The 18640-nt window shown below is 36.3% G+C and overlaps 1 protein-coding gene and 1 non-coding gene across 2 annotated transcripts; one reads left to right on the top strand and one right to left on the bottom strand.

The window, feature by feature from the left end:
- Positions 1-934: 934 nt before the first annotated feature.
- LOC136210891 (uncharacterized) lies at positions 935-11181 on the bottom strand. The gene is made up of 7 exons (XM_066002331.1): positions 11020-11181; positions 10388-10733; positions 9802-9936; positions 9674-9716; positions 1986-2042; positions 1761-1875; positions 935-1252 (listed from the first exon to the last, which is right to left on the bottom strand). The coding sequence occupies exons 2-7, from the start codon at positions 10696-10698 to the stop codon at positions 1122-1124; spliced, it is 792 nt and encodes a 263-aa protein (XP_065858403.1). The 5' UTR covers positions 10699-10733; positions 11020-11181; the 3' UTR covers positions 935-1121.
- A 5315-nt stretch (positions 11182-16496) lies between these two features.
- Positions 16497-16613, top strand: LOC136215827 (U5 spliceosomal RNA). Its single transcript, XR_010682830.1, has one exon. It is a non-coding gene; the product is annotated as a U5 spliceosomal RNA (small nuclear RNA).
- The last annotated feature ends 2027 nt before the right edge of the window (positions 16614-18640 follow it).

Below are 18640 nucleotides of genomic sequence, written 5' to 3'. Positions count from 1 at the left end.
TAGATATTTGTGAACTAACACAAAACTATATAGTTTTCTACAAAACTAAAATTTGTTTATAAATGTAATTAAGCCTGCTCGTGAGCTTTCGAACCGAGCTTTGGCCTGCTTAAGCTTGGCTCGTTTACGAACGGAGCCAGTAAATCGTGCTCACGAACGACTCATTTACAAATCGAGCCGAGCTTTTATCGAGCCGACCACCAAACCGCTCATGAGGGATTCAATTCATTCCTGCCCCCATCGCCATTCCTTAGGGCCGCTCCTTGCTCAGGTCTTCTTACCTCGGCGCCACCCACTCCGGACCGGGTCGTTACAGGCCCACCAGCTTCCGCCTGGTTCGTCCCCGAACCACACATCGTACGTAGAGAGTCGGCTCTGATACCAATTGTAACACCCTGATCCAATACCATGTAGACGCGTTTTAAAACCGTGAGACCCAATGTATTGGAATTGAGTCAGAGCGGACAATATCTACATGTATTGGATCAGGGTGTTACATAAAATTCTAGGCACAAAAAGAGAATAACGAAAAAGAGAGGCAAAATGAAACAGGTCGGCAAGGGAGCAACTGCTCTAGATCTCCCAATAATTATGCCCTAAATTCTCGTCATCTTGAGCTTTTATTTTTTATATTTTATTCGCAGAATTATGTCAATTGTCTCAACTAATTGGACCGTCTGGTATAGTTGCATCAAAAATATAAATAAATAAATAGATGATAAAACCACCAGTATGCGTTTTTCCTTGCATTTATTGTATAACTCCTTTTCTTCACATTCATTTCACACATGCATCCCCAAAACAAGTAACTGAAATGAAAATGACTACAATTATGCTGCTCCTGTAAAATACACAAGTCCCCCCAAATTTCCATCCTTTTGTTTTAAAGAATAAAATTCCAGTAATAACTATTAATGGAACACTATATTATAGCTTAATCCAAAGAGAACTATTTTAGAAATTCAGAATCCAATCAAATGAAATCAAGATTCCCAACATTCTGAGGTATGTAATGTAAGCTAAACAGGCATTCAACACTGGTGCCCAAACGAAATAAACGGCAAGGTGAATATTTTATATACAACACTCAATAAAATTATGACTTATATACAGCTTTTTACCTACAAAGCAGGATGATATCCCAGATTCACATTAGATTCCTCCCTTTGTACTACTCTCCGGAAACTCCATTCATGGCAGAATTCCAGGATAAGACGAAGTGCTGTTCCAAGTCCAAGCACCACAATCACACCTACAAAGAGACCCAAATCTAGACTTAATGGAGTGCAAAAAGTAAACGTGCTTCTTCGACTTTATTAACGGTAGATCACAAGTGTACTTAAATATGCAAGTCTTTAAGAAGAATCAGCAGGCAAATGTATTCTAGTGTCTAACAAATAATTTGCACAATCCAGTTGCATAAGATTTAGATTTGATCATGAAATATCCAGCAAGAATGGGAATGTTTTTGTACAACAAACCTGTAAAGTGATGTTGGATTGAAAACTAATTAATATGACTGAGTTACACAATTAGGATGGATCTTATTTCTTATTTAAATGACTTTTCCAGAAAACAACATTAGAGACAAAAACTAGCACTTTAATGATGTCAAACTTTTTAATTTGTTTTGAGCATTGTATCTTGGTGTAGTTAAGTGTTTCCTCATGTTAACATAGTTTTACCAAAGTTATGGTCTCAATATCGTCAAGGATTTACTGGAGTTTGGAAATTTTGGACAAATCAAGAAGTTCACATACCAATTATAATGTTGACGGGCAACGCAGAAACACCAAGTGTGATGGAAATGAGCACATCCAACAGCAAACCACCAATAAGAATGGAGAATGCCACCCATAGAGGACTAAAACAAGCCTGTTTCAAATATAGGAAGACACAAGCAAATAAAAAAAACAATACAGTATCAATTTTCCGCGAGAAATACATGTTTGCCAGCAGTAAACTATGAACAGAAACTGCCTTACCCTTTCAGGATTTCGTGGTCTAAAGGTTGGGTCAATCCGCCAAACCCAGTAGTTCGTCTGCCAAACAGAATAACGAGACAAAGTTAAGACTATAAAACAGTACTTCTACACCTAACCGTAAATTTGTTATACTACTCAGCTTCATTTTTTAGCTGCAAACTAATGAGGTGACTACATGAAAGTTCTTGTGTATCAGCAAAGGCCAAAATGGACAATGGCCTAATGGATTGCCATGTTCTGAAAACAAATGATGTGATATCAAAAGCACAAGAGCATGGAACAAAGGAGCTTGGAGTTAAGGAGCCTAGTAGAAGCATGAGGGATCCATTGGAGCTGTCAATTGGACCTATGACAAAGAATCGTGCAAAGAAAGACCAACAAATGCTTAATGGACTCATCTTGAGCTTCTTTAAACAAGGAATGAATTCTAGCGAAGTCATTAAAGATGGTGTGTTTTTGTGTTGTATCCAAGCCCAAGCCCATAATAGTGATATGTAAAAAGGTTGATCATATTTTAAGAGAAGCTTTGGACTTGCATGTGTTTGGCATGTGCAAAACCCATTGGGACTCATTAAAATTAATGCTATAACCTTATAGGTTTGATTGGGCTTATTTCTAGCTAATTAAAAGGCCCAAATGATGTTAATTAATGGGCTGAAATTGGGCTCTAAAGGACAAAAACGAATTTAATGTTTTTCCTTGTCTAATTAGGATTTCTTTTACCTTGATGCACTAGGATTCAACTTTCTTTTTAGTTTAGGTTTAGGTTTATTTTGTAGCCTATATAAAGGCTTGTATTCTTCATTATTTTCATCAATCAGAAATCAATATTTTTATGAACAAAAGTTCTTTTTTCCTTTGGGAATTATTTTCAATCCGGGATTGAATTCTTTATTGTGAGCTTGAGAGACCGGGTCATCATTCTTGCAATATTATCTTGATCGTGAACAAGTATTTTGGTAAGGTACTTGTGAATCGCCAAACACTCAGGTTCCAATTTAATTATTCGAAGGTGTAAGGTCAGATCTCCTTTCATTGTCTTTAATTCTTTGGGATTGGTTTGTTATCACCAATTTATGTTTGTTATTTGATTCTATTAATTCCTTAAGATAGATCGGGAAAACTTGTTGATTTGGTTATTATCTCTTTTTCATAACCAATATCACATCAATTGGTATCAGAGCTTTGGCTCTTAAGGAATTTGTTGTTTTTGTTTTGTTTGTCGAAATTAAAAAAAAAAAAAAAAAAATTACCCCAATCTAGAGTCTTTAATTATTGATCGAGTTCCTCATATCTTTGCATCTAGTTATTTAGGTTCTTAGTTGTAGCGAACTGATTATTTTTGGATTCTATTCTTACTAGCCAAACCCATTTATGTGTGTGAATTTCTTCAATTTTTTTTTGCATGCTAAATCATTAGTGCAAGTTTAATTTGTTAATCAATTCCAATCTAGTTTAAAAAAAAAAGGGAAAAAAAAAAAAAAAAAAAAGGAAAAAAAAAAGGAAAAAAAAAAGGAAAAAAAAAAAAAAAAAAAAAATCGGCTCATTGTTTGTACTAAAGTTACAAGTTTTCTAGAATTTGCATGCTAAACACACATTCTTAAAATTTCTTTCAAACATTTGTCTCTTCTTCGAAAATCGTCTTTTATTCTATTCTTAGTGTGCTAAACTTTGGTTATCGTTACAATATTAGTCTTCTTTGCTTCTAGTTTCTGCTCTACTTTATTTTGTCATTCTTTTGCTTCATTGGCATTTATATTACCCGAGATAATCCTTGTGATCTATCAAGATAATATAAAAGAGTGATTGAACCGGTTGTGAGGTACTTCTTTTACTTTCTTTTTCTTCTTTTCTTGCTTTAGACTAGATTTCACTTTTCTTTCATTCTTTATATATTTTGTCATGTCTAACGAACCTAAAAAGGACAACGTTAACGATGTTGATTCTAAAGAATGGCAACAAGCTATTGTAGGTGAGATGAAGAGGTTAGGGGCTATTGTGGCTGATTTGGTTTCAAACCAAAAGAAATCAAGCCAAAAGAAAGGAGGACGCGGGAGATTGAATTTTGATGATGAACTATCCGAGTCTGAAGAGGAGGAGCAGTTTGGATACCGAAAAAGGGGTAACGATCGAAAAGATAGTAATCTTAATGCTATCAAACTTAAAATGCCTACTTTTCGAGGAGCTAGTGACCCAGAGGCGTATCTTGATTGGGTACGAAAGGTTGAAACAATCTTTGACATACATGAGTATTCCGAGGAGAAGAAGGTGAAACTTGTAGTATCCGAACTAACTGAATATGCGGCTGTTTGGTGGGACCAATTAAAGCGCACAAGAAAAAGAGATGGTGATGAACCCATAAGAACATGGGGTGAATTGAAGAAGGTCATGAAAAAGAGATTTGTGCCGGCTCACTATTATAAGGAGTTGTTGAAAGAACTCCAATCCATGTCTCAAGGTAACCAATCTGTTGAAGATTATCACAAACAATTGGAGATGGCACTAATCCGAGCTGATATACAAGAAGATGAGGAAGCTACCATGGTTAGATTTCTCATGGGAATGAAGAGGGAGATTCGCAACCCTCTTGAGCTACAAACTTATTTCCACATGGACGAGATGCTCCATAAAGCGATAAAAATTGAGAGACAACTTCAAGAGGTTGAGAAAGGGAGATCAAAGTTCAAAGGCACTACTTCCACTCCATGGAAGTCAGATCCAAGAGGTAATTTCAAAACTAAATCTGAATTTAGCTCTAAAAGTGACCAAACGCCTCAGGTTGATTCAAAAGCATTTGGGAAGTTGCAAATTGGTGGAACTACTCCAAAATACAAAACTACTGAAAAACCCACAAGAACTCGTGAAATTGTGTGTTTTAAGTGCCAAGGGAGAGGGCACTATGCAAGAGAGTGTTCGAATCAAAAGGCGATGGTTATGAAGCATGGTGAGTTAATATCCGAAAGTGAGTCCGAACATGAATCAGATGATATGCCCACCTTAGAAGATTGTAGTGATATAGAAGAGGTGGATAGTAAAGGAGGACATGGAGTTAACTTAGTCACTCGTAGAACATTGAAGATGGGAGTGAGTGGTGACATTGAGCAACGAAAGCACATCTTTCATGCTCATTGCAACATACTTGGAAAAACATGCTTACTAATTATTGATGGAGGAAGTTGTTGCAACGTGGTAAGCAATGTGTTAGCAAGCCGATTAGGGATATCAACAATTCCACATCCCAATCCTTATCGGTTACAATGGTTGAATGATAGTAACGAACTCAAAGTTACTAAACAGGTGCTTCTGAACTTTTCTATTGGTTCTTTTTCTGATGAGGTATTATGTGATGTAGTACCTATGCAAGCATGTCATGTGTTATTGGGGAGGCCTTGGCAATTCGATCGATCAGCACTACATCATGGTCGAACAAATAAATTTACTATTGCTAAGGATGGGAAGAAGTATATTTTGCCACCTTTATCACCTGCTGAAGTGTTTGAAGATCAGCTCTACATGCAAAGAATGTTACAAGAACAATCTGTGAGAAGGGAAAAGGTTAAGGCGAGAGAAAATAAGAGTGATAAAATCAGTGAGGGTGTGAAGAGAGAAGAGGTGAGTGAAAAGGCATTAGTGAGGTCGAGAAATGAGGGTGAGAGGAGAGAAAAAGAGAGGAGCATTAACAAAAGCCAAAATCTATCTTTATATGCTAAATTGAGGGATGTAAAGCAAGCTGATTTTGAAAACAAAAATTTATTATTATTTTATTGTAAGAGTTTTTGTTTATCTTCTGTAAGTCAGTCTAACCTTCCTTCTAGTATTTCCCCTCTTTTGCAGGAATTCAAGGATTTATTCCCCGAAGAGATGCCTAATAAGTTACCCCCGATTCGAGGAATTGAGCATCAAATTGACTTTGTTCCCGGAGCACAAATTCCAAATCGACCAGCCTATAGAAGTAACCCTGAGGAGACAAAAGAACTACAAAGGCAAGTCGAGGAACTAATGGCAAAAGGGTTGATTCGTGAATCTATGAGTCCGTGTGCTGTACCAGTCATCCTAGTACCAAAGAAAGATGGAACTTGGCGGATGTGCATCGATTGTAGAGCCGGCAATAAAATCACGGTAAAGTATCGTCATCCTATCCCTAGGTTAGATGATATGTTGGATGAATTAAATGGGGCTGTTATTTTCACTAAAATAGATCTTAAGAGTGGGTACCATCAGATTCGCATGTCATTAGGAGATGAATGGAAAACGGCTTTTAAGACTAAGCATGGTTTATATGAGTGGTTAGTTATGCCTTTCGGTTTAACAAATGCACCTAGTACTTTCATGAGATTAATGAATCATGTTTTGAGAGAGTTTATAGGTAAATTTGTTGTTGTTTATTTTGATGACATTCTTATCTATTCTAAATCTGAGGCAGAACACATAGAACATGTTAAGGTTGTATTAGATGTTTTGAGAGAACAGAAATTATACGCTAACCTTTCTAAGTGCTCATTTTGCATGGAGAAAGTTGTGTTTTTGGGTTTTATTGTTTCAGCACAAGGAGTTTCTGTTGATATTGAAAAGGTGAAAGCCATTCAAGAGTGGCCAACGCCAAATTCAGTTACCGAGGTGAGGAGCTTTCATGGCTTGGCGAGTTTCTATAGGAGGTTTGTGAAGAACTTCAGTACCATTGCCGCACCACTAACCGAGGTAATAAAAAAGAATGTTGGCTTTAAGTGGGGCAAAGCACAAGAGGATGCTTTTGAGATGCTTAAGGCAAGACTAACTTCTGCCCCCGTTTTAGCACTTCCAAACTTTGATAAATCGTTTGAAATTGAGTGTGATGCGTCGGGAGTAGGGATTGGTGCTGTTTTAATGCAAGAGGGTCGACCTATAGCCTTCTTTAGTGAAAAACTTAGTGGTGCAACCTTAAACTATCCCACTTATGATAAAGAACTCTATGCATTAGTTAGGGCTTTGCAAATGTGGCAACATTATTTATGGCCTAAAGAGTTTGTGATCCACACCGATCATGAATCCTTGAAACATCTTAAGGGTCAACAAAAATTGAACCGAAGACATGCCAAGTGGGTGGAATTTATAGAGACGTTTCCTTATGTGATTAAGTATAAGCAAGGGAAGGAAAACGTAGTTGCTGATGCATTAAGTAGGAGAGTTAGCTTATTGAATGTGATGCATGCTAAGTGTTTAGGATTTGAGTATATCAAAGAATTATATGTTGATGATCTAGACTTTGCATCTATTTATAAAGCTTGTGAACTTACTGCTTTTGGAAAATTTTATAGACATGAGGGCTACTTATTTAGAGATAATCGATTATGCATGCCTAAATGTTCACATAGAGAATTTCTTGTGAGGGAAGCCCACGGTGGAGGCTTGATGGGGCATTTTGGGGTTGCTAAGACTTTGGACATGATTTCTGAACATTTCTTTTGGCCTCATATGAAACGTGATGTGGAAAGAATATGTGCTAGTTGTATTAATTGTAAGAAAGCTAAGTCTAGAGTTATGCCTCATGGTTTATACACTCCATTACCTGTGCCGAATGAACCTTGGACTGCTATATCCATGGATTTTGTGATGGCTTTACCTAGGTCTAAGAGAGGTAATGATTCCATATTTGTGGTTGTAGATCGCTTTTCTAAGATGGCACATTTCATACCATGCCATAAAACTGATGATGCTATTAATATTGCTAACTTGTTCTTTAGAGAGGTTGTTCGTCTGCATGGGATGCCAAAGAGTATAGTTAGTGATAGAGATCCTAAGTTTTTAAGCTATTTTTGGAAGACTTTGTGGAATAAATTGGGGACTAAACTGTTGTTTTCTACTTCTTGTCACCCTCAAACTGATGGTCAAACCGAAGTAGTAAATAGAACTTTAGGACAACTTCTTAGGGCAGTTATTCAAAAGAATCTTAAGTCATGGGAAGAATGCCTACCATTTATTGAGTTCGCTTATAATAGGGCTATACATTCATCTACTAACTTCTCACCATTTGAAATTGTTTATGGTTTTAATCCTTTGACACCATTAGACTTGATCCCTTTGCCTGTTGATGAAAGGAAAAGTTTAGATGGAAAGAAAAAGGCAGAAATGGTGCTTAAGTTACATGAACAAGTGAAACAACAACTGGAGAAGAAGAATGAGCATTATGCAAAGCAAGCTAACAAGGGTCGACAATGTGTTCTATTTGAACCCGGTGATTGGGTGTGGTTGCATATGCGCAAGGAAAGGTTCCCCGCTCAGAGAAAATCAAAGCTACATCCTAGAGGCGATGGTCCATTTCAAGTAGTCGCACGAATTGGGGATAATGCCTACAAGCTCGACTTGCCAGGTGAGTATAGTGTGCATGCAACTTTTAATGTGGCTGATTTATCTTTGTTTGATGTAGGAGATGAAGATTTGAGGACAAATCCTTTTCAAGAGAGAGGGAATGATGTGATATCAAAAGCACAAGAGCATGGAACAAAGGAGCTTGGAGTTAAGGAGCCTAGTAGAAGCATGAGGGATCCATTGGAGCTGTCAATTGGACCTATGACAAAGAATCGTGCAAAGAAAGACCAACAAATGCTTAATGGACTCATCTTGAGCTTCTTTAAACAAGGAATGAATTCTAGCGAAGTCATTAAAGATGGTGTGTTTTTGTGTTGTATCCAAGCCCAAGCCCATAATAGTGATATGTAAAAAGGTTGATCATATTTTAAGAGAAGCTTTGGACTTGCATGTGTTTGGCATGTGCAAAACCCATTGGGACTCATTAAAATTAATGCTATAACCTTATAGGTTTGATTGGGCTTATTTCTAGCTAATTAAAAGGCCCAAATGATGTTAATTAATGGGCTGAAATTGGGCTCTAAAGGACAAAAACGAATTTAATGTTTTTCCTTGTCTAATTAGGATTTCTTTTACCTTGATGCACTAGGATTCAACTTTCTTTTTAGTTTAGGTTTAGGTTTATTTTGTAGCCTATATAAAGGCTTGTATTCTTCATTATTTTCATCAATCAGAAATCAATATTTTTATGAACAAAAGTTCTTTTTTCCTTTGGGAATTATTTTCAATCCGGGATTGAATTCTTTATTGTGAGCTTGAGAGACCGGGTCATCATTCTTGCAATATTATCTTGATCGTGAACAAGTATTTTGGTAAGGTACTTGTGAATCGCCAAACACTCAGGTTCCAATTTAATTATTCGAAGGTGTAAGGTCAGATCTCCTTTCATTGTCTTTAATTCTTTGGGATTGGTTTGTTATCACCAATTTATGTTTGTTATTTGATTCTATTAATTCCTTAAGATAGATCGGGAAAACTTGTTGATTTGGTTATTATCTCTTTTTCATAACCAATATCACATCAACAAAGGTTTCTCTCATGGGTACATTCAACAATAGAGCAGGGAGCATTTTCTGCCCATATCGTTCCCCTTTTTCAGGTTTTGGAACTTCAGTATGCTTAATACTTTAGTTATTTTGGCCTGTAAATTGTCAGTAGCATCACGGTTTTTAGGTCAATGTTTCCATTTGTCTAAGGTAGAGTTGCCTATATGATATGAACTCTAATTGTGAAACCCTAAGCTAAGCATGTATCAAATATAGACAAGATCAAAATAGAAGAGACTAGAGAGAATCTATGTCATTTATCATAATCAAGGGCAGACTCAGTCATCGAATACCTACAGTTGGATGAGCTTCTGGAGGTGACACATTTGCAGCTATCTCTCTGCAAAAGAAAAGTTATCACATACAGACATTTTTCAAGGCTGCACCAACTAGAAAGTGTAAAATTGATATGGTCAATAACATACTGGCATATTTCACATCTGTTTGATCCTCTTGTGCGAAACCAAGTGTCAATACATGAACGGTGGGATTTTGAAAGACCGCCTTTACATTTGCATCCAAGACTTATAAGAACTTCTTCCTTCTCCTGCTGACAAACTCTGAAGAGTAGCATACAAAGGAAAGTTGTAGTTAACAAATTGGTTCCATTTCTCTATAATCTTAGTTAATGCCTATGCCAGTTTACCATTTTACCATTTTGCTCTTTATCTTTGTAAATCTGTAGCTCAATAATGAGATCATGCTGATGAATGTAATCAAATGACAAGAAGAGTTTTGGAATATTAAACTACACAAACAATCCGGATAAAGCTTTTCAAGGAATATGATAACGCAACAAGTTCTACACCATTCATATGTTGGGAAATATAATTTCAAAGCATTTGTACAGGAACAAATAAAACATAAGTTCATGAGAAAAAGACAATTTCCAAATCCAAAACAAAGAAGATCCATCATTTTCCATGATACAATTTAAGCATGAGCATGAATAGGGAAATGCAGAATACAGATTGCAGCGCATTGAAGGTAAGGAAAATCAGAAAAAAGTACCTGCACTGTTCTTGAGAGCTTGTAGTCCTTGACAAGTATCCCTTTTTAGGAGACTCCAAACTTGGCTCCTCCTTAGCCGGAACCACATGAATCACATGAGACTCAGCATTAGAAACTACAATGCTGAGCACCGTGGAACTAGTTTCAGGGGCAGCTTTCCCTGATAAAACTTGGTCAGTGCCGTCATGATGCAACAGACAAGGGGCGTTGTCCTGCTTCTCAAGGTCAAGCTCCGGTGAGGGTAAATTGCGACAGCCGTCACAACTAACTTGAACGCTTTCTGAATTGGATTCGGATCCATCATTCTGCATTTGATCTCAATTCAACTACCCCGTGGGTTCCTAGTCTGCAAACAGTACTTCAATTACTCAAAAACCCTAGAAACAAAGTTTGGTGAAGAAAACGTAATTGGAGTGAAGTAAACTGAAATTGGATAGAGTTGGAAGCTGAATGAATCAATTAAAAGGTTTGAATATGAATTGGAATGAAGCCTCAGAGAGGATACCAAGAGATAATGAATAAGAAAAAGTGAACAGAAAGAAGATGAACACAACACAAGACTCCACCAGCAGAAGAAATCAGGCCGCAATACTGCGTCACAAAGTGGATAAGAAGAGAAAAGAAGAACATACCTTGAATATAAAAAAGCTCTTGACGGTTGATTCAATGGATTTAGGGAAGTCGAAGAGGCAGAGTTTTAGGTAATTAAGAAAGGAAACATGAAACAGAAAAAATGAGAGGGAAGACAATGAATCTGAGAGTAGTTTACCAGTTTTAGAGAATAAAATTAATGGTAAATTCTATGTTACTTTGTCTTAGTAACCAATTGCTAACCAAACCCATGTCGTGTTTTTATTTAAGAACCATTAATATTTTTTAAATACATTAAATATAGTGTTTTTTTTTTTTTTGAAAACATGAAAAGGAAGTACTACAACAACAAATCAATATTATATATAATAATATAATATAAAACAATAACGATAGAGGTAATGTGCCACTTCCTCATTTTTTACTGATAAAAAATATAATATAATATATTTTATATTAATTTTAATTATATTATTATATTTATCTATAAAAAAATTATTTAAAGTAAATGTGAAAATAAAATAATAATATTTAATTTATATAGCACCTTTATATCATTAATTATAATTATTAGATTATATTTTTGTTAATATTTATTTGTTAAGATGAATTCGTGCATCGCACGGGCAAAAAACTAGTGTAAGGAATAAAACCTTACACGAAGGAATGAAAATGATTATAAAAAGCAAAAAAAATGCATAAAAAAATATAAAATAACAATATTTTTCATAACTCCAAATCGGTAGAAAGGTAGAAAGATCTCTGCAATCCAAACTTCATCCTTTAGAAACATATGTAGTTAAATTAATACAATATATATATATATATATATAATTTAAAATATAACTAATTTTATTACTATAATCCATTATAAATTATTAAAAATCTTTGTAAATAAACTTAATAACTTCGTGTGGTGAAGCTCTTAGCCTAGTGGTTGAGAGCTTACCTATACCTTGGGAGGTCATGGGTTCAAATCACATCCGGGTCTGGTGGGGATTTTTCTTTCTTTTTTATAATGTAAGCACATTATACGCAAATTTAAGAAAAAAAGCTTAATAACTTCGCAACCCTATGCAACAAATTAAATGTCTTTTATTTAGTGAGTTCTTTTTGAGTAACCAATTCATCGTTCTTCTTTCATATGTTGTGTTTCTTCATTAATTCCCTCATTTTCTTGATCTTCACATGCTTTGACTTGGTTTAGTATCTCCCTTATGAGAGTGTCTCTTCCTCGTGAGAGTGTTTTCTGTTGTATGACTTCCGATTACATCTTTTCATTCCGTTCGACTTCTGGGTGTTGGTGAATGTAACTCCTTTTAACTGTTTTACATTTTTGGGTAACGTTATGCTTTCAGTTGTTTGATTGTCGGTTACATCTTTAGCTTTCAGTTATTTGACTGTCGGTTACATCTTCTGCTTTTAGTTGTTTGACTATCGCTTACATCTTCTGCTTTCAGTTGTTTGACTGTCAGTTATGTCTTATGCTTTTAAGTTGTTTGACTGTCGGTTACGTCTTCTTCTTTCACAGTTCTTTGACTGTCGATTATGTCTTATGCTTCTAATTTGTGGGTAAACGTGACATGCTTTCCGTTGTTGACTGTCGGTTACGTCTTCTGTTTCCGTTTTGTAGGTAACTAGTTTATGTTTTTTAGGGAGATTTATTATTTTTTTGGTAATCGGAGGAGGGTGAAAACCCAAACAAAAAAAGGAAAAAAACTAATTAATGACCTATCCTATGTGAGTGTCGGCCAAGCTGATCCTCACAAAGAATAGCCCGGAGGCCTACAGGAGGCACATCACACTCGTGATGACCGAAAGAAAGTGACCCTGCGAAGTTCGCCATCCAGTCAGCAACATGATTACCTTCACGAAACATATGAATCAGACTCGTATGTTTTTTTAGGGAGATTTATTATTGGCAGATATGTTTTAACAATAAATAACAATAGCTTACTTGGTTTTGCTGTTGTATGGGTAATCAAGGAAAAGAGGATCGACATATCTTTCAATTCAATATTAAGGTGCAAAAATACCCCTAACGTTTACAGCTAGGAGCAATTTTACCCCTAATGTCTAAAATTATGTAATTTTATCCTTAATGTTGGCAGCTAAGAGCAATTTTATCTTTAAAGTTGACAAGATAGGTCAATTTGAGAAATAATTCATCAAATTGTCTTTCTCGTTCATAAATCTTGTCATCTACTATTTATATGTGCGTCATTTTATCACTAATTAGTAACAGGTCACAAACATATGATAACGAGAGAGAAAATTATATTGTATTTTGTACGAGATGAACAAAAAAAATTCAAATATTTTACCGAATTTAAGAATTTTAATTTCCAATTCTATTATTAAATCATAAAAAAGATGAAATCTTTCTTTTTTAGAATCAACATACGTGCAATTGATGCATAATAAGGAACAAAATATCTATATTTTATAATAGGGTAAATTTCAAAAAAAACCCATGTGGTTTGGCCGATTTCCAAAAAAAACCTTGTGGTTTGTTAATACAAAAAAAGGACTGTGAATTGCGCCGTTACCCGAAAAACGGAAAATGGCTTAACACTGTTAAAAGTGCTGACGTGGCAAAGGGTAAAACAGGAAAAATTAATTTTTTTATTTTTTTTGTTATTCTTCTTCTTCTTCTTCCTTCTTCCTCTTCCTCTTCTTCCTCCTTCTTCTTCTCTCCTTCTTCTTCCTTCTTCTCTTCTTCTTCCTCCTTCTTCTTCTTCTTCTTCCTCCTCTCTTCTCTCCTTCTTCTTTTTTTTCTTCTTTTTTTTAATTTCCGAAACTTCGGAAATCTGGAAATTTCCAGATTTCAGAAGAAATCTGGAAATTTTCTAGAAATCTAGAAATTTTTAGATTTCTGGAAAATTTTCGAAAATCTGGAAAATTTCCAGATTTCCAGATTTCTTCGGAAATCTGGAAGAAATTTGGAAATTAAAAAAAAAAAGAATAGAAGAAAAAAAAGAAGAAGGAGGAAGAAGAAGAAGGAAGAAGAAGAAGAAGGAGGAGGAAGAAGAAGAAGAAGGAGGAGGAAGAAGAAGGAAGAAGGAGGAAGAGAGAGAGAAAAAAAATAAAAAAAAATCGATTTTCCAATTTTAGCCCTGTGCCACGTCAGCTTTTTAACGGTGTTATGCCATTTTCCGTTTTTCGGGTAACGGCGTATAACACAGTCCTTTTTTTGTATTAACAAACCACAGGGTTTTTTTTGGAAATCGGCTAAACCACAAGGTTTTTTTTTTGAATTTACCCTTTATAATAATATTTAAAATTGACCCAACTTGTCAACGGCATGGATAAAATTGCTCTTCACTACCAAACATTAGGGGTAAAATTGCATCATTTTAGATGTTAAGGGTAAAATTGCTATTGACTGAAAATGTTAGGGGTATTTTTGCATCTTATCCCTTATCAAATCTTTCCCATCTCGATCTGGCTAAGCTTAGCTATTCATATAGTAGTAGGTGTTGGTATATCAAATCTTTCTCATCTCGAACATTATGAATTGCTTAAGTTGGAACTGTCAGGGACTCGGCAACCCCCGAGCAGTTTGATCGCTTGGTGAGTTATTGAAAGCTCACAAGCCGAACTTGATCTTATTAATAGAAACTTTAATGGATAAAAATCGTATTGAAGGTTTACGAAGAAAATTTAGTTTCGATGGTTGTTTTCTGTTGATGCACAAGGTAATTTGTGGAGGACTTCTGGTTTTGTGGAAGGATAATTGTAAGGTATCTTTGAGCAGCTTGCCAACTCATGATATTGAGGTTTTTGTTGGTGACATGGTTAGGGGTGATTGGAGACTTATAGGATTCTAAGGTCTTGCAGATAGAACTAGGCAATGTGAGTCCTAGGATCTTTTATGCAAAATTATGGAAAATTCTTAACTACCTAGCTGTTTCATTAGGGATTTTAACTGTACTCTCAAATATGAGGAGAAGTAGGACGGGCCTAAGTATCCTCAATATCTAATCAATGAATTCTTGGAGGCAGTAATGTCAAATGAACTTTTTGAGTCAAGTATGAATGATAGTTCTTTTACCTGGGAGCGGGGGAAAGAGTCTGTTCATTGGGTTCATGAGAAATTAGATACGGCTCTAGGATCGATCACTTGGATGCAGAAGTTCTCTCCGAGTCTAAAAATGGAGATTATCTCGTGAAAAATGGTTACCGCTATGCCATCGGCTTCATTGAGGTAATTACTAACATTGGTAGTACTTCAAATGGACCAGATCCGTTTTGGAAACGGATTTGGAAGCTTACCTCCCCCCCCCCCCCAAATCATTCACTTTCTCTGGGCAGCCTGCAAAATTCCCTACTGTGCTTCGACAATTTGGAATACCGAAATATCCCTGTGGTAAATTGATGTCCGTTATGTGGCGATGGAAAAAATTCTCTTGTACACCTCTTCAAAAGTTGTAGAATAACTGAGCTTTTATGGAAGGAGGTGGGTTTCTAAGAAAAAGTATATATACTTGGGGGAGAGATTTTTTTAGAGTGGTTTGATAATGGTCGACAAGTTCTTAACAGGGAAGAGTTCCGACTTTTTGTTGTTGTTAACTCGATGAACTGGTATAATCACAACCAAATCACCTATAGAATGCGAGGTGTTAGTACTAGACTGATAATTGAGGGAGCACAATGGGCCATCTATTTGCACGCCAATACTGAAGTTGTAATAGGTACCAATGCTAACAGTGGTTACTGGATCCCTCCACCGCCAAATTTGATTAAACTAAATTGCGACACAGTTTCGGTTGGTATGTCCAACCTTTATGCAGTGGGTTTTGTAGCAAGAAATGTTCAAGGGACTACCCTACTATGTGGAGCTTGCTCGATGGGACATCAAGAGATTAATCGTGGATTCTGATTATCAGATAACCATAAATTACATATCTCAGGCAGCCGATGTGAGTTACATTGATGTGACTGTGCAAGAAATAAAAACGATGGTAGAAGATCTCGAATTCTGCCGGTTTGTCTTTGAAGGTCCGGATGCAAATAAAGTGGCTCATAGTATTGCAAAATGGGGATTAGGATTTACATCTCCTCAAATTTACATTGATGATTTTCCATCATCATTTCTAGTTTGTTTTAAGCTTGGTTCTATTATTCTTTAAAGGCTTAATACATACGCAGCCCCCTGAACTTATCCATTTTTTTCATTTTACCCCCTAAACTTAAGGGACAACCTATTGACCCCATAAACTTCTAAAAAGCCACCCAATTTACCCCTCCTCTCCGACGTGGCGTTTGGATTATTGCAGTTTTGTATTTTGCCAGGTCAACGCCATGTCAGAAAGAATGGGTAAATTGAGTGGTTTTTTGAAAGTTTAGGGGGTCAATAGGTTGTCCTTTAAGTTTAGGGGGTAAAATGGAAAAAAATGGATAAGTTCAGGGGGCTGCGTATGTATTAAGCCGTCTTTAAATGCAAACTTTGTTGTTATAAAAAAATCATGATTAAAAAAACAAAATAATCAAAATTAAAATAATTTTTAGATAACGCAGCCGCGCGGTGAGCACAAAGCGAACTATTCTTTCGCCTTTTACTAAAGAATACCGTGTGCGCGCCGCAAATAGCGGCATACGCCTATTTTTGGAGGTCCTTCCTCTTTCTGGGGATGGTCCACACTAAAAAAAATAATTTTTAGATTAAAAGAAGTTGACATATTACCTCCATGTCAATAGTATAGAGGTAAGGTCCAAATTTATCGATATTATTTTTTGGATATACAAATTTACTTTCAATATTTTCAAAACGTTTTTTACCCATACATAATAGAAAATTTAAACGGTTTGATTTAACTGTTATGTAATTGTCATTCTAAATATTAATTATATCTAAAATAACCACTTTTATAACACGGTTACAAACAATCTCTCAAAATGCTACTAATAAAGTGATACAAATTAATAAAAAAATATTAATGTATCTGAATATTTACTATGTTACTAATTAATATAATTACAAACAATTGAAACTAAAAGTTTTCTAATTTATTAATCCGTTAATAAATTAAATAAGGAAATAGAAATGTGAAAGGAGATAAATATTTAAAGCTAATTATATTAATAATAAAAAATAAAAATAAAAAGTTGAAATATAGATATAAAAAATGGCTTAATACACAAATAACCCTCTGAACTTGTCCAAATGTTGCAATTGCCCCCTCCAACTTTCAATTGTAACAACTTACCCCTCGGACTTGTCTAATTGTAACAATTTACTCCTTAAACTTGTCCAATTGTAAAATACAACCCCAAATTGCTGACATGGACTGCAATTGAAGAAACACGTGAAATGCAAAATTTGCAACATTCGTGGAGTGTGATAATCAGATCTTTGGCATGATACGAATTTGGCGAAACGTTTTTACAATTGCTTCAAGTACGGGTGATGACTCGGGGAAAAACCTTGATCGGAGCACTTCCCTGTGAGGCGCCGTTAGGATCGGCCGGGGACACTCCAATGCCAAAGTTAGTAATATCTCTGAGAATAAACTGTAAGCACAAGAGTAGAGAATCTGTAAGTGTACCTTGATAGCCTAAGGATGTAGGCTATATATAGCTTGGAAGTCGTAACCTTTGGCAACCAGAAAGTCTCCATTAATGCTCCATTAATGGCGGTTATAAGTTATCCTTAAACTGGCGGTTTAGCTAATGGATAGCTCATTAATGGCCTTTATGGCCGAGTCGGCTTCAGCTGTTACAGTGACGAATCAAGTAGATGAGGTGATCCGCCTTATAGATTCGCCAGCGGATCTCTTTGAGTGGGATCGTGGAGATCCGCCATCCGGATCTCCTTTGGGGATTAATACGCGACATTCTCTAGGTGAATATCCCTTTTGGTCCTTAGGATAATATCTCGATGTTATCAGAAGCCCCCCCCCCCAAAGTTCCCTTAAAGTCCTTTAGGGCTTTTGATCTTCTGGGCGCCGTCACGATTACCTGCATTAATGAACACTCCATTCGATGCCAATCGTAGAGTGACACGTGTAAGGAGCGGTCTGTTCAAAGAAAGAAAAGACGCCTTCTTCCTTCTCTCTCTCTCTCTTCCTCATTCCATCTTCATTTTCATCTGCGTGAAGCTTTTTTCTGGGAATTTCGGAGTTCAAAGCTTTTCGATTTCATGTAAGTTCATCTTTCCTTACTCGATTTGTTCTGAATGTTTAGGAGTTCTTCATCATCTTCTAGATCAACTTTGGAGCTTTTTAATTCGACCCCTTCTCCTGAAATAGTAGTTAATTTTAGTTGGACCACTTCGTCGTCGGAGAACTCATCTTCCTCCGAGGCCTCTGTTAGCTCTGAGTTAGCTGGGTTGTGTAACTCGACGCGTAATCGCTATCAGACTCGTTCAACCAGAAGTCAAGTCCTTTCTACTTCTGTCTCCGGTACCGCTCCGGCCGTTAAGTCCAGGTGTTTTCCGGGGGCAATGGCCTCTTCTTCAATCCAACCTAAGAAAAAGAACCCTCGAGCGGAGTCTACTCCGTCTCGTATGAGTGCCGCGGATCTAGCGGATCTGGCGAATCGCTTCCCTTGGATCGATAATTACGAGACTCAGTTAGCCGCAGCCCATCAATGACCCTCCTGTCCGCCTAGCGGTTTTCTGACCGTATATTGTAGTCATGTGGAGAGAGGGTTCCGACTTCC

The sequence above is a fragment of the Euphorbia lathyris genome, chromosome 1, assembly GCF_963576675.1.
Source record: "Euphorbia lathyris chromosome 1, ddEupLath1.1, whole genome shotgun sequence".
NCBI classification, from domain to species: Eukaryota; Viridiplantae; Streptophyta; class Magnoliopsida; order Malpighiales; family Euphorbiaceae; genus Euphorbia; species Euphorbia lathyris.
This window is presented reverse-complemented; position numbering and strand designations above follow the sequence as displayed.

Bases quoted from the DNA above. Each gene is read 5' to 3' on its own strand.
- LOC136210891 (XM_066002331.1), bottom strand. From the start codon at position 10,698: ATGCAGAATGATGGATCCGAATCCAATTCAGAAAGCGTTCAAGTTAGT. The intron at 9,717-9,801 runs GTATGTTATTGA...TTTCTTTTGCAG, and splicing joins AACAGATGTGAAATATGCCA to AGAGATAGCTGCAAATGTGT. The intron at 2,043-9,673 runs GTAGGTATTCGA...TCTGTTTGGCAG, and splicing joins CTCCAGAAGCTCATCCAACT to ACGAACTACTGGGTTTGGCG.